Below are 14,730 nucleotides of genomic sequence, written 5' to 3'. Positions count from 1 at the left end.
CTTATGCCTAAAACATACGCCGAAGCGCAAACAATTTCTTCACATTCAATACCACTTTCTTTTAAAGGTTTCTTAAACTCTTTTGCAGCTATGTGGTTTACAAATATTTCAACTGGAAAAGTATACGAGATTTCTTTTTTGCTCACGCCTTACATCGAGCTCTTCGCATTTCAGTCCTTGCTGGTCCTGAAGTAATTGTAGACATTGGGCCAGGCGGCTAAGACATAATCCTCAATGCCGCATTCGTTGTCACCGCGCGCAATGCGGAAATAGCCATGTTCACCCCACCAGGGACCCCAGGAATTGGCGGCAACCTGTTAAGAGAATAACGACCAGAATTAGAATCAGTTCAGTCATATTTTTCGCAATCTCTTCATCCGAACACACACCCAGTACTTGACGCCATCGTGCTCCTCACCCCAACCGACCAATTTCACCGAGTGAAAACCAGTCGGACTGCTGCGACTGGCTGCGGTGTGCCGGTAGACACCACCCGAGTAGGCAAAGAAATCGCGGTAGATGCGCATTGTGGCCTGCACCGGGCCGGAATGGAAGATCTCCGCCATTATATCGGTTTCGTTATTCAGCGAGTAAGCCGGACCTGTAGTGTAAAATTCATCGCGATCGGAGATGGATGACGGACGGCAGCCGTAGGAGCTGAGTAAACGACGGCCACCATGACGAACTTTGCACGTCTCGCGGCGTCCCGTGTAAGGATAGCATTTCTCCTCTAAAACACTACAAAAATAATGAATATCTTAATTAGCGTATTCTTTTTACTAAAATAGTATTAACAACTTACCCCTGCTTGTGGAGATAACGCCACGCAGCGTCCAAATGACCGCCATTGCAACCCTGCTGTTTGCGTGTACACGACAAAATATTCTGTGGCGATAGCTGTACAACTTCCTTGCCCTGCGATTGTATGGCAAAGCGATCTGAGGCAACCGATGTGGTGGATAGCACCCAAGATGAGCCGCACCAACCTACAAAAATTTAGCATAGAAAGTTAATGTAACAGTAACGCTACCTTCTCTATTCTTCTCTTATTCACCCACCTTGATCTGGCACATCATTTATGAGGCTCGCCCATCGATCCACGGCGTTGAATTGACGTGGCAAGGCGCCTGCTTTATTGGTCAATCGTGTCATTGCTTTGACGCGGAATGTTGGTTCCTTGGTACCCAAACGTAATGTTAGGCCCTCCGAGTATTTGTGTCCCCACCACTCGTCATATTTGCGTGCCGACCAACCTAATTGCCGTATGGAATTCACATTGTTAACCAAATTGTCATCGGTGAGGCAGACATCACGATCGCACTCCACTACACCGCCTTCGAGACAACGACACTCATTACAGTTGTCGGTGGTGGTGTTGTATTTGTTAAAGTAGATGCCATTGTGTAGGCATCGGATTATCGGATCCGGCGCATTCAGGCAGAACGAACGGTAATCGGGACAGCAGTCAGAGGATTGATCGCGGTCACAGAATTCATCACAATAGCAGAGTGTGGCTGTGGGTGGAAAATAAGTACATATTTACAAGTTAGATGAGCCATTTTTATACACATATACATAAATACATATGTACATTGAAAAAAAAAATCAATTTTATAAATCGATTTAAACAAATAACTAACGAGATCCAGGAATACGCATTATCCGCTTTGAGTGCTTTAAATACAGGAACAAGGCCCTTACCCAAGGGTTAATTAATAACTTTATTAACTCGTTGTCTTGTAAACCTCTGACCGGAATCAAACGAACTCTTAATACAGAGACAAACACCCCTTCTTCTTTTTAAAATAGAGCTAATAATGGAAACTTCGAGAACTGGTCACGGACGTACCTACATATGTATGCCAGGAATATACAGTCTAATTTTCGGGAGACAGCATCTTCGGTAATAGCTTTGAATATGGTCCGAAGGATGACCCCTTGGACGTTATAAAATATTAAAAGAGAAGCACGTAGAGTACACTGCCAATGGTGTATAGAAGACCATGACCGTTCAACTCCAATATCCTACGGTGTATTGGACCATAAGCCAGCAGCAATATTTGGAGCGGTAACCTGGTCTCGAAGGTCGGACTTCAGCACAATGAGAGGGTCCCTGACCAGGCTTCAGTGGCCAGCGGAAACCTGTATAATAGGTAAGGAAGTTTCCTCTACGTAGCGCCACTGCACAAAGTCAGTCAAAGAACAGACCGCAAAGAAGTATCTTTAAAATTCAATGGCAGAGGACACGTCTAAAGGCATAATGATCTCAAGCAAAGGGTGGTTAAGGGTGAGGCGGGAATCAAAGCAAATATACATAACTATTTCTTAGACCAATAGTGATATCATGGTCTGTAACCAGACCATTCCAGAAAGTACCACACCCAAAGAGCGGTACGCAGTTTCTTAAAACCCGGCGAAAATATAGGAGTCCTAAGGCAAAGATCTACATAATCATGGAAAAAACCAAGTGGAGATTTGCGCACTCAGTTCCCATTGGACGAACTCACATGGGCTACCACAGGCCTATAGAACTTACAGGAAGTTATAACTTGAAGAAATTTAAGAGGCTAATCACTCTCCCAAAGATAAGCTGCAGACATATATTAGGCACTGATGTGTCATTGCAGGCTGTGAGCCCATATGGATGCCATAGGATTCAGCTCAGACGACTTCTCTCAGACACGCCATTTTATCTAGTTCTAGAAAAAGACGCGGGGCTGTAAGAAAAAAAATGAAGTTCAAGGAGCTGTAGCCAGGTACTAAGTACGCTAAGTGGCTTTTCATTAGGGATTTAGGGATATACGAGGTCTTTTAATGAGTTATGGCATAATAGATGTAAGGTCGCAGAGAAAGATCTACATATATCGGGAGTCGAAAGCATCTAGCTATCCCGTAACGGACGCGGTACTTTGGTACTTCTGGGTATTAAAAGATTGAACAGTTTAAAATCCATTTTCTTTTGGTTGGACACCGTCGAAACTTCTAGTCATTAGAAAATTATAAACGAGGAGAAAAAATCAAGCCGATCGAGGTACCAATTGAGAAAATTAATAAAAAACCCAAAGATATGGTCAAACGGCTAATGACCTTTCTTCGTTCAAATCTCTCTACTTCACGCCCAAAAAAAAAAAAAATACGAGAAGCAAATAGCGGTCATAGAATATTTTTATAAGCATAAATTATTATCCAGTACGTCATAATATAATTTTACAAGAGCAGAGTAATTATTGTACGGTCTACTTTCCCCAAGGGGGTTCCGCGTAAGTGGAACTACGGGCTTGACAACCCCGGGGCACCCAGTCAAAGGCTACCAGTCCTGAGTCAGTGGAGGCTCAGCTGGTAGAAGAGTCTTCGGCTTTCGAGGTCTTACCAGAGACTTAAACCTGGTACCACGGGGAACAGATATCTCCGGAGTGTGTTCACCGGCTAGATGGGCAAAACTAGCTGGATGAGCAAGGCGAGCAAGACAAGCACGATGAGCACTGGCAAGATTTGCAAAACGGTGAGAAAGAAGTTGAATAAAAGGAAGAAAAAAATTGGTGAAATGGTATATAAATAACGGTAAAACGGTCTGCCTGGTGAGCATTACTCCGGTCTGTTCATGGGTACGGCCTTTCGGGGAGTATCGGGGGGCTGTGGTTTAACACCCAAATGTGGGTAGAACCAGTAATTATTCAATGTGGAGTTGGATTGGAACCGGGTGTCGGGACCCAAAGAAGGGCAAAGGTAGGCCACGAACCATACCAAGGTGGTTAGTGTGTTCACTCCACATGGAAAATGGTACTAAAATGCTTGCATTTCGGGGCGCTTATCATCGCTTGGAGTTGAGACATTGTGCTGTTGAGCACCGTGAGATAAGATCGTCTTCGAGGAGAGGTACTCACGATAAACCTCGCACACAGTTGTACGGGCTACTTAAGATATACTGGTGTTCTGCCAAGTGTGAAGGTAAGGGAGTATTTTAAAGGATTTGCGAATCAAGTAAAATCGCTTAAATTTCTTAGGGTCATAGAAGTTTTCGTTGTAACACTGTTTTTTCAGAAGTTCTGGAGATATCTGTCAGAAGCACCAATTTACCTAGAGCGGCAAACCCATACTGAATTAACCTAGTCTTACCAAATTTCCTAAAAAAAAACCGATTGCTTATTTACTTACTTGAAATTGGCATCGCACAGCCATCTTCTCTGTTTCGACAACATATATTCTTCGCCGCACAGTAAGGACCCGGATAGTCATATTTGAGTGTGTGATCAAATGCCACTACTGCGCCGAGTAGTGTGAAGGCAGTGAGCAACCGCAGGCCCATGGCCGCCTTACCAATTTTACGATTCATATTTTTGCAATATGCTGACAGGCTGTAAGTAGAGAGCGAAAAGTTAACAAATTAATATTAACCAACGTAATTTTATTAGCATAAAGGATTAAGAAGAAGAGATACATATGCACTTAATAATACAACGACCCTGTAGTTTTAATTCGCAATTTAAATTTATTGCAACCGTTAACCCAATTTTGCATCAGAATGTGCTCATTTCTTGAAAAATACTATACATAAACAAACAGCAATTTTCAGCGAACTTTTTTGTTTTGTCTTCTTTAGTTGGTTATCTTCTTTTTAAACGTTGGCACTGCGTAGATCTTTAACATGAAAAAAGAATTAATAGCAACAACTTGGAAATAAACAGGGAATGTCTCCAATGAAAATGTAAAAAAGATAACAAAATCCCTTAAAGTATATATGTGCAAATGTAATTTGAACGCATATACTAAATATTTACACAGATTTATGTACATTAGGGTGCATCGCCATAAAAAAACCGGTACTATTTTTCCATCGGAGCTATAGAGTTTATTATATTTTAAAACTTGCGCCAAAATATTTCTGAAAAATATTTAGACTAACAGGAGCGCGGTTCATATGAAAATACTTGAAAAAGATTTTTTTTTTATAAATAAAATAAGTTTTTAAAAGTATTTTTCCCAAACGTTTGCTTGAAAATGTTTTAAAATTGTATCATCCGAATCATTGTAATCGGACGTTTGGAGGTGTTTTCATGAGCGTGTAGCTCCCATAAATATGGATATTATTTCGAAATATTTTGTTGACGGAAGTCTTACTCCCAAATTCATAAAAAGAACTAAAGAAGACTTTAACTACATTATAAATCGAGAATTTGTATGAAAGTCTCACTATAGAGCGCTTTAAATCTTTTATTTTTTTTATGAAGAAGGCCATTAGAATATAACAGTTTGTTTTCATGAAGCACCCTAATCTGCATACATATGAACACAATATGTCTTTAGGTATATATTTACATATCTGCATACATATTCTTTTTCCGCACTGGAAAGCTGCGGGTAAGTGTGGCGACAGTAGTCATTTCCCTACGTAGAATGCTTCAAAAGCCTTCCAGAGCCAAAACTGATTTGCAGCAACCTTTGTTAGGCCCCAAAGCAACACCTCACTTTTGTTGAAGCATCAAAAGAGAAGCTTAGTAACTAGAAAATCTCAACCGAGGATTTGCCATGGCAGATTTTTTTTTTTTTTTAGATTTTTCTTTTGTTCCATTTACGGTTGAAACTTCATTTGCGTTGCTGATAAGATTTTATTTCCTATTTTTGTGACCGCATTTAACCGCTCATTTATTTGCTATTTATTTTCATTTTTTTACTTGTTTGTTTTTATTTACGTTTTTGCTGTGCCGAGATGCGTTTGTTGACAGCAGACACATTGGCGGCTGCCGCCGGCTGCGCTCTGCATGGTGGGAGGGCGTCACTTATACACAAATATCTACCTACATACATACAGACAAATGTTAATGTGTTATACAAAAAGCATTTGTGAATATTTATGGGGTATACAAATGTGGCATTTTACCAAAATTTTTGCAATTTTTAAATTTCTTGTGTTCATACAAACATATTCTGTCAACAGCTGAATGGTGTGAAAAATAGGCAGAGATGAGGATTTAAAAAAAATGCGCTTAAAAAGAAATAAACCTAAATAAAATTATACAAATTAGGAACGTTTTCTCAAGTTGCTTTTAAATTTATCTGCCCTTCAAACATATTTTTTCAGAATAAAATTTGTGTTTGAAGGGTACAGAAAGTTATCAATTGATTCGTCCTCATTCTCATGGCAGAAGATTCTGAGGTGAAATATCGCTGGTATTCGCCATCGTTGGAACATTGGTGTAATGACACAGTTGGAAGTGAGGATGTTGGTAAGAACTCTTATGGCGGACCTGCTGAATTTTAGAAGATCGGTTAAAGTAACCTTGAGGTCCCACAATCCTCTCGTTTGGTTTATACGGCCTTTATAACGTCTACAGGGATTTGTCGAGTTTTCTTAAAAGGTTCAATAAATAGTAGTTATTTAGAGTCGTTTATTGACATCCCAGTTCCGATTGAAACCATGTGGAAGACCAATTGCCTTCTCTTAAGCATAAATATAAGCTCCTGCTCAGATCTCAAACTGGCTAATCTGAAGGTACTTCGAGTGAAACAAGCACCAGTTTATCCATCAGGTCGATTGAAGTCTCAAACCGGTATAATGAAGTTACTGCCGTTTTCTCACTCAGCTCCCGATATGCCGAAGCTTGAGTCGCAAGTAATGCCACTTTTGAACTCATTTTATATATTCTGACCGATAAGAAAATAAATTAGTCGCCTTTTACCCACCCATAGTTGAAGAAAAATATCTTTAAATAGTTCGAAAAGCATGCCTGCGAATTCCCGAAGTAAGTGTTTAAAACAAAAAAAGGTTCGATATATGTACATACATAAATATGTATATTTTCTAGATGAAAACTGCGCGAAGCTACGCAAATTTAATGTTTGAAAAAAACAGGAATATCAATGGATTTTAATTCGCTTTTGACAAAGTAATAATGTCAATTGACTTTACTTCGCACCAATGGATCATCTGTGACCAGTGGATCACTTTGATGTTAGTCATCAGTCTTATCAGTATTTTTAAACTTATCGTTCTTGTTATTTTCGTCGTTAGGTATCGTTTTCGTTGTTGTTATCGTTATCGATTTTTTATTGTTATCGACTTTGCTGCCGTTATCGTTATCGATATTGGATTTCGATATAGATATCCATATCAAAAAGCATATAGAGCTTAAATTGTTAAATTATCGAAGCTATCGGTAGCTTTCGTTATCGTTATCGTTATTGTTGTACTTGAGTTTGATTGCCTGCGAGCAAATAAAACAAAAGAAAAAATTTAATTAGAAATCTTAACCCTATGCGACCATTATGTACCAAGGGTGGAGATAACTACAAAACATGATTCAGAGTAAGTTACGCTACGCATTAGTTTTATAATCATGAAATCAACAAATCTATTAGAAAAATGTTCAATATTTTGTGTGTAATAAGTACTAAAAATGGAAAGACGTTCACGATTTTTAAACGTACATACATATGTCGATACATAGGTGTAAACGTTGCTATAGGCTCAAGTTTAATAAAAATTTGCAATTGCAGTATTGCTATGCATACATATGTACATATATGAAAAATTCATATTCTTTTTCTTTACAGTTAGGCTTTTAATTAAAAACAGCATTAACTATCACACTTTCACTCACATCCTCTGTAATGTTGCTCATACGCCCCCGACAACAATATGCAACGACGCAAAAGTAGTACATACATACATACATATGTACATATTTATACGCTAGGTGCGATGAACATTTCCATTGCTATCTACTATGAATTATTCAACAAAATACCGATAAAAAGTTGTTAAGTGGACAGGTATGTTTTTATTTAAAAAAAAAACTCGAATATTCCTTAGAACAATAATTTCCGCATTGCAAACAAAAACGAGATTTTCGACGTTGCCCAGTTTCAGTGGATTTATTTTTTCTAGTCTATTTTTTCGCGTGCTTGAGTGCTTGCACATTTTTAAATAAGTAAACAAAAATAAAAAAATAGAAAACAAAACAGCTGATTGTAACAGAAATGTGATCGTTTGCGTGGGTAATGTCAAAAACAGCCTGAATAGTCTATGTAAGTGGCGTGGAAAGCAGCAAACCGGTTAAATGAGATGGCAGAGTTGTGGTTGCACGCACTCAAATTTTCGAAAATGCGTACACACATGTGTACACATATGTTTATGTACATATATATAGTTCTTAATGCGATCAACATTTGCGATAGATAGCATAGTTTGTCAACAAACCAGATTATGAGCCTTTGTATGTCGAGTTTTTGTATGCTCACACGCTTGAGTAGCGTTCAAAAGCAATACGTTGCCGATTGAGTATCCATATTATTGATATACATTTTTTAGAATTTTTTATTTTGCCTGGAAGTCGCAAGCGCTGCTCCAAAGCTCAGCGCCACGCACTGATTGCTTGCTTAGATGGGACGGCAGATAAAACTGAACCACGAAAGTCACAAGCAAAGGGTGAATATAGATATAGAGAGAAAGAAAGATCACGAAAGTGCACACAAAATTGGTTAATTAAAATGTAAAAATCGTTTTTTTTTTTGGTAATTCTCGCTATTGTTGTCTGCAGCTTAGAATTTTGTTCACTTGACCGTTAAAGTAGATCTTAGTAAGCGAAATTTTATTCTCTTTTTTACGATAAAGAACACTTGTTTTTTAAGTTTAAGAAATAATTTCTCAAAAAGTGTTGTTCAAACGAAAATTTTCGCAAAAATGATGTCATAAAGTAGTCAGCTCAATGAAACGCGTTTTTAACTTGCGGCGTACATTTTTTGTCAGCCCAACAAACAAAACTCGAAAATTTTGCATAGAAAATTGTATTCTTGAAATATTGGAATTTTAAATGAATTGAAAATTAATTGGAGAGAAATTAGTTTGCATGATTTATAACGAGTGGATAAGCAATGGATTTGAGCAGAGATATTGTTGAAGCGCAGTAGTTGTATGGCAACAACGTTAGCGAAAAATTAAAAAAAAATGCGACTATAAAATATAAATAATCAAAACGTTTATAAGATTTAAAAGTAAACAATCAAGCTTTAAAACAACTTGATTCGCTACTTATAACTGCTACCTGCTTTGGCGCACGCGCTTCAGCAGTTTAGTCAACTGGAATAAATAAATTTCTGATTTCTGTGCAGCGTTCTTTTAGTGCGAGAATATTCCAGTTAAAATTAAAAAAAAAACTTGCTTCCTTAAAAAAATTAACGCTTTAGTATTCTGGTCCGCTTCAAACATATGTATGTTCAAATATATGTATATTAAAAAAAAAAACAATAAAAGTTGTTCTAGACACTAGCATTAGGTGTCAGAAAAGAAGAAAGCCATGCCAAAAAGTATTATCGAAGTGCTACTTCGAATAAAAAAAATCGACAACGACAAACAAATCATAGAAATATATGAATAATAATAAAATAGACTTAAAAATTTGTTTATGTTAAGCCACCAAAACTATATCATAAATTATATGGAAATCATTGTGGGATTAGAGCATCATTGAATAATAGAAAAGAAACTCAGAAGAAAAACAAGAATGGAATAAACGGTACTAATAAACAAAGCAATAAATACATTCACATTCATACATATATATGCACTTACATACATACATGCATGTACTCATGCTCGCTACTAATTCTTAAAAATAAACGAAATTGTTGGTGGTTGCCAATTTTGTGTTGTATTTAGCACATTTGTATGTGTGTTGTGTAGAGCAGCAACAATTTTTTTTACTGTTTTTTTTATATTTATTTAAATTTTTTTTTTGCGTTACACTTTCAGTTTTCATTGTTTGTCGCTATTTTTATGGCACTTTCTTTTTGTTTACTAGTTGATTATGGGCGTGTTTCGCTTGCCAAATTTTCTGATGAGCAATTGATTTTTGGTCAACATTTGTACGTTTTAACTCAATGAAGAGCATTTTTATGCTAAATTTCCACTGGGCATTAAATGGCGAAAATTGTAATGACAAAGTTTGGCATTAAAAAAAAATCGAGTCTTTACGTTAAAAAAAAAAATAGTCATTAAGTTCATTTCGGCAAGGAAATTTTTAAATGGCCCCAGTTTTTTGTAATTTCAAAGCCAAGTGGAAATTCGGCATTAATCATAAAAGAAAATTGTCTCTAAATATTCTACAATTAGATATATTTACGTAACTAAGATTTTGAAATAAGCCATGTTTTAACATTGATATTGTACTGCCTTAGACATTCCTTTCGTGAATATATTTTTTTAACGATTTAATAAATTTATTATTATTATTATTCTTTGGTTTATCTGGCTTAAAAATCATTCTTAATAAATACATTTTAGAGTCACTTTCATTAAACTTTAATCCATGTACAAACCTGCATATACATACATACATACATATGAGTCCCTCGTTTAATTTTACTCAAACGCATTAAATGGTAATGCATATTTCACACAAATTTTTTTCTCGCGGCTAATTATGTTTATAAATTCCCGCGGATCATATTTTGCCATCATTGCCATATGGAAATATTTACCTTTATTTATACAGATGGCAGTTGTTTCGTAATGAAATACGATTTTATTAATTATTGTTAAGATAAATATACTTGGCTATATGTTTAAGTATGTAAATATACTTGGATATGTTTGTTATCAGTGCATTCGAGTTGTGAATATAATTAGTTTTTTGTTGTAAAAAGATAATTTTTGCAACACATAATAAGCAACCCAGATAAATGCATCAACGCCGGACGCAATTATTAATATTTTTGCAAGCTTTTTATTCAACCTTATCTAAATGGATTTTCGATAACACAATTCACTCGCTATCAAAGGGGGAGGCCTAAAAATATATTGTGAGGACTCAATATAAATATGTTCCATAAGAAAAGTCATAGGTGATAAGCGTAGATTTATATTTGAGTATTTTTTTGTTTGGAGATTTCCTACAATAATACTTCATTAGAAACGCCTCAAGCTAAATGAAATGGTTGGATATGATTTATTAGGCCAAAAAATAGAAAAAACAAAATTATTTTTTTGTAGCACCAAAAATAGTTATTTAGCAGAAAAAATTAATTATCATTATTTTTTGGTTAAAAAAAAATTTTGTTGAAAAATACGAAAACCGAAACTTTTTGTTTAAATTTAATCAAGAAAAACTTTTTTCGTTAAAATAAATTTTTTTTTGATTTTTAAGTTTAAAAACGAAAGTAAACATTTTTTTATAATTTCTCGCTCTGAAAAATCTTAAATAATATTATTATTTATTTTAAATGCACTTCGCTAGCTTAGAGCAAAAAGTGGCTAAGTCCACTCATATTTGGATAAAGGAAGCGAGAGAAATTAAAAATAAATCATTAGAAAAGTAGTAGAGCACTGTTTTATTTTTTCTCGTTTATATTCAATGAAGGGCAAATTTTATTAGTCCAAAAGAAGCACTTAAAATATATGTACTTGCAGATAATGGCTATAAGATGTTTTATTCTCTCCTGTAAAATTTGTTAAAATGAACTTGACATCCTTTCACTTTAAGCTAACGATTTGTAATCTAAGAGCCGCGAATGCGATTTTAATTTGAATTTTTTATTTTTCGTGTTCTCTGAAAAATCTCAAACAGCAGTATTAATTAATTTTAACATGTAATTTAAAAGTCGAGAAATTGATTTAGATTTGAATTTTTTATTTTTCTTTTCATATTTCGCCAAAATTTGTTATTAAAGGAAAACACCATTGTGTTAATTTTTTAATAAAAAAAAGTAAAAAAAAAATTTATTAAAATAAAAACGGAAAAAAAACAAATTTCAAACAAAAGCTTTTCAATACTTGGACGTCTGGAAAAAATTCACCATATTTGAATAACTTTTTTTTTAACAAAAACACGATCACTTTGCTGAAAAACCTTAAAGACTTCCTATGCTCTGGAGGTTAGTCTTTCATTTTACAAAAAATTATCACAATCTACAAAGAACGAAAATCTTTTTAAGGCATTGTTAGATGCATTCGTGAAAAAGGAAAATTCCATTTTCATTGAGCATGAAATTTTTAAAAATATTTTTTTGGTAACATTTTTTTAAAATCGCTTAAAAAGGTTTTATATTCTATAACAAAATATTGTCAATAGTAAATATATTGCACTCGTGAAAACTCGAACGTTCGGAAGCTTGAAAATTTTTTCTACTCCATTGACTACTTTAAATCGAACAAAATATAATTGCTCTAAAACTCGAACAAAATGTTTCTTTTAATTCCTATGCGTAAATTTTTATTTAAAGGCGCCTTACTACGGACTGACGGACGGACAGATAGTAACCGTTATGCGAACAAAGTTCTGGTGCACTCTGGTATAAAAATATAAAAAATTCGAAAACTCGAACAATTCGTTAACCCTAACCAGTCTGGTTTTCATTAGTTCGAGTTATCGCGAGTCAACTGTACAGACTATTCCCTTCTGCAATATGTAGTATGATATAAACAATGTAATAATGACACCACTTAGTATTTTGAAACGCTACAATACTAGTACAATAATATTGAGTAAAAGGCGACCTTTGATTCATGCAACGCTGCAAAAGGAGCGCACACATGCGATAGTTATTTGCAATTTAAGTAGCCAAATTTACGCGCAAGTATGTTTTTTTTTGCCGCAGTATTGCAAGCATACGTTTACAGTTAATTAAACACCGCCAGACAATGCCCTTTCAAATATTTTTAAGAACCATAATTATGTAAGGGAAACGAAACGAATGGAAAAATTTTCAATTTCACACTCCATTAAGAAGTAAAATTTTCAATTTCGCAAATATCATTCCAGGAAGCTAAATGTAAAAATTTTACATGTTTGAAAATTTGCACTACTCATGGATTTAGTAAGTTAGTGTGCACCGTAAAGTAAGTAGCTGTTGACATGTATACGGCATCGTTAAGCAAGGAATTTTGTTGTTTTTTTTTTTTTTTTGTTAAACATCTCGTAGGTACTTTTGGTCGTTTCTCTCATTTTTGCACATCAAATTTTGCAAATTTACAACTTGACTAGAAGAATTTTCTTCGCGGGCAAATTAGCTGCCAAAAACATGTTGCAATGCAATGTCAGGGACAACAATTTCAGTAGGAAATACTCGTATGTGTGTTTGTGTGTGTTAGAACTGCTGCAACTGCATTTTTAGTAATAAATATGTTTGTCTGCGCCGTCAATTCGTTACAGTTTTTGCAGATGCAGCAGAATTTCTGAGTTTATTGCCACGTGAGTTTGGATGATTTCAAATGAAAGAGTATAAAATTTTGCAATCGTACTGAAAAAAATGTATAGTATTGTGGGTTAGAACTAATAAATTTGATTTACACTTACAGATATTAAAAAATTACAAAAAATTTTGTCTAAGAAATGAAATTTTCTATGGAAAATTATAAAAAAGGATTCCGTCATATAAAATCTGCCAATAGTTATTATATTTGTATGTACATAGGTACACTCTGAAATCATAAAAATTTTTTGTCTCAAAAAAATCAACGAAAATTTTATAAAAGTTTACTTAGAACGTTTTTTTATCTTCCAAATCCAGTAAACTGTGTTATTAACAATTAAAACTGTCTCAAATCAATGAATTTGTACTCAAAAAATAAAATTGAGAAATTGGGATTATAAAATACATATAAACATTAAAAACAATTTAAAGGACCGTTATTCCAAGGTGTCCCAGAACATTTTAAAACATTATATGTTTATTAAATAAGCATTCAAAATTTTGCACTTTAGATACTAACTTTTTTCAAAACAACTAATTTGTTTTTCAGTATTTTAATAATTCTTCAGCGATATCACACACTTTTTTAATTTCGAAAAATTCAAATTTCTACACTTTTATTAAAGTTCACTTATGTACTCGTATTCCCTTCCTTGTTAACTTTTTCTCATGCGCGCCAATAGTCTTTTAAATTCAAATATAAAATAATAAAAATTCCGTTCGCAATTCTTTCAACTTTTTCGCGTACCATCTGCGATCGCGGCTCGATATCAACTGAATTCAGTAGCAAATTTGCAACGCAAGAAAAGTTAAGGCAAAGTATGGTATCGCACACATACATAGTACATGTATTTAACAAAAAACGCAAATTATCAAAACACAAACTCATACAAATGTGCCCCACTCAACAAATTATGAGTAACAGTAGAAATGTTTGGCCAAAAAGCAAATAAAATAAAAAACATAAAAACGAAATGTAACAAAAAATAAAAGTAACGATTGTGAGCTTTTGCGCGCGTCCATTTAGCGATCGGAAGTGGGCAAAGTATTGCACGATTTTTAAATTTACTATGGAGACAAAGTTAACAGTGAATGTGTGCCAAAGCAGAGAATAATCTCTGGCTGCGGGGCAGGCATGTATATTTAACAGAGCACAAAGTAAACAGCACTGTTACGAACAGTTTGGAGTACGGTATATACATATTTTTTTGTATTTGATTAACTCGACGTACACACACACGCACAAAGGTATCTGCATGGCCGCTAAGGTGCAGGTTCGCTCCCTGGTACCGGCACTCGGGATATATTTTTTAATTTTTTTATTTTTATTTTATAGCTTTTTTCTTTATTCTATTTTTCTTAAAGGTTAATGTATTTTTTATATTTCAATTTTACTATTTGACTTGATTAAATTTTATTTCGTTATTTGATTACCTATGTATATATCCACTTGACCTAATATTTTATTTCATATCACTTGGTTTGATTTAATTATTTTATTTTCCTTTAGTTTTTATTTTATTTTAATTTTTCTTAGTTTTATAT

At 34.5% G+C, this 14,730-nt stretch overlaps 1 protein-coding gene across 3 annotated transcripts; it reads right to left on the bottom strand.

Moving 5' to 3' along the window:
• Position 1: 1 nt before the first annotated feature.
• LOC108366948 (tubulointerstitial nephritis antigen-like) lies at positions 2-13,952 on the bottom strand. 3 transcript variants are annotated; one of them, XM_017621440.1, is made up of 6 exons: positions 13,706-13,952; positions 4,156-4,355; positions 1,059-1,514; positions 803-986; positions 390-738; positions 2-314 (listed from the first exon to the last, which is right to left on the bottom strand). In XM_017621440.1, exons 2-6 carry the CDS (start codon positions 4,331-4,333, stop codon positions 171-173), a joined length of 1,311 nt encoding a protein of 436 aa, XP_017476929.1. In that variant the 5' UTR covers positions 4,334-4,355; positions 13,706-13,952; the 3' UTR covers positions 2-170. The 3 variants fall into 3 exon arrangements, with proteins under 3 accessions (XP_017476929.1, XP_017476928.1, XP_017476930.1); XM_017621439.1 differs by lacking the exon at positions 13,706-13,952 and adding an exon at positions 5,691-5,816; XM_017621441.1 differs by lacking the exon at positions 13,706-13,952 and adding an exon at positions 4,552-4,569.
• Between the last annotated feature and the right edge of the window lie 778 nt (positions 13,953-14,730).

The sequence above is a fragment of the Rhagoletis zephyria genome, unplaced genomic scaffold (assembly GCF_001687245.7).
Source record: "Rhagoletis zephyria isolate East Lansing unplaced genomic scaffold, Rhagoletis_zephyria_1.1 Rzeph_scaffold_02464, whole genome shotgun sequence".
Lineage (NCBI taxonomy): Eukaryota > Metazoa > Arthropoda > Insecta > Diptera > Tephritidae > Rhagoletis > Rhagoletis zephyria.
This window is presented reverse-complemented; position numbering and strand designations above follow the sequence as displayed.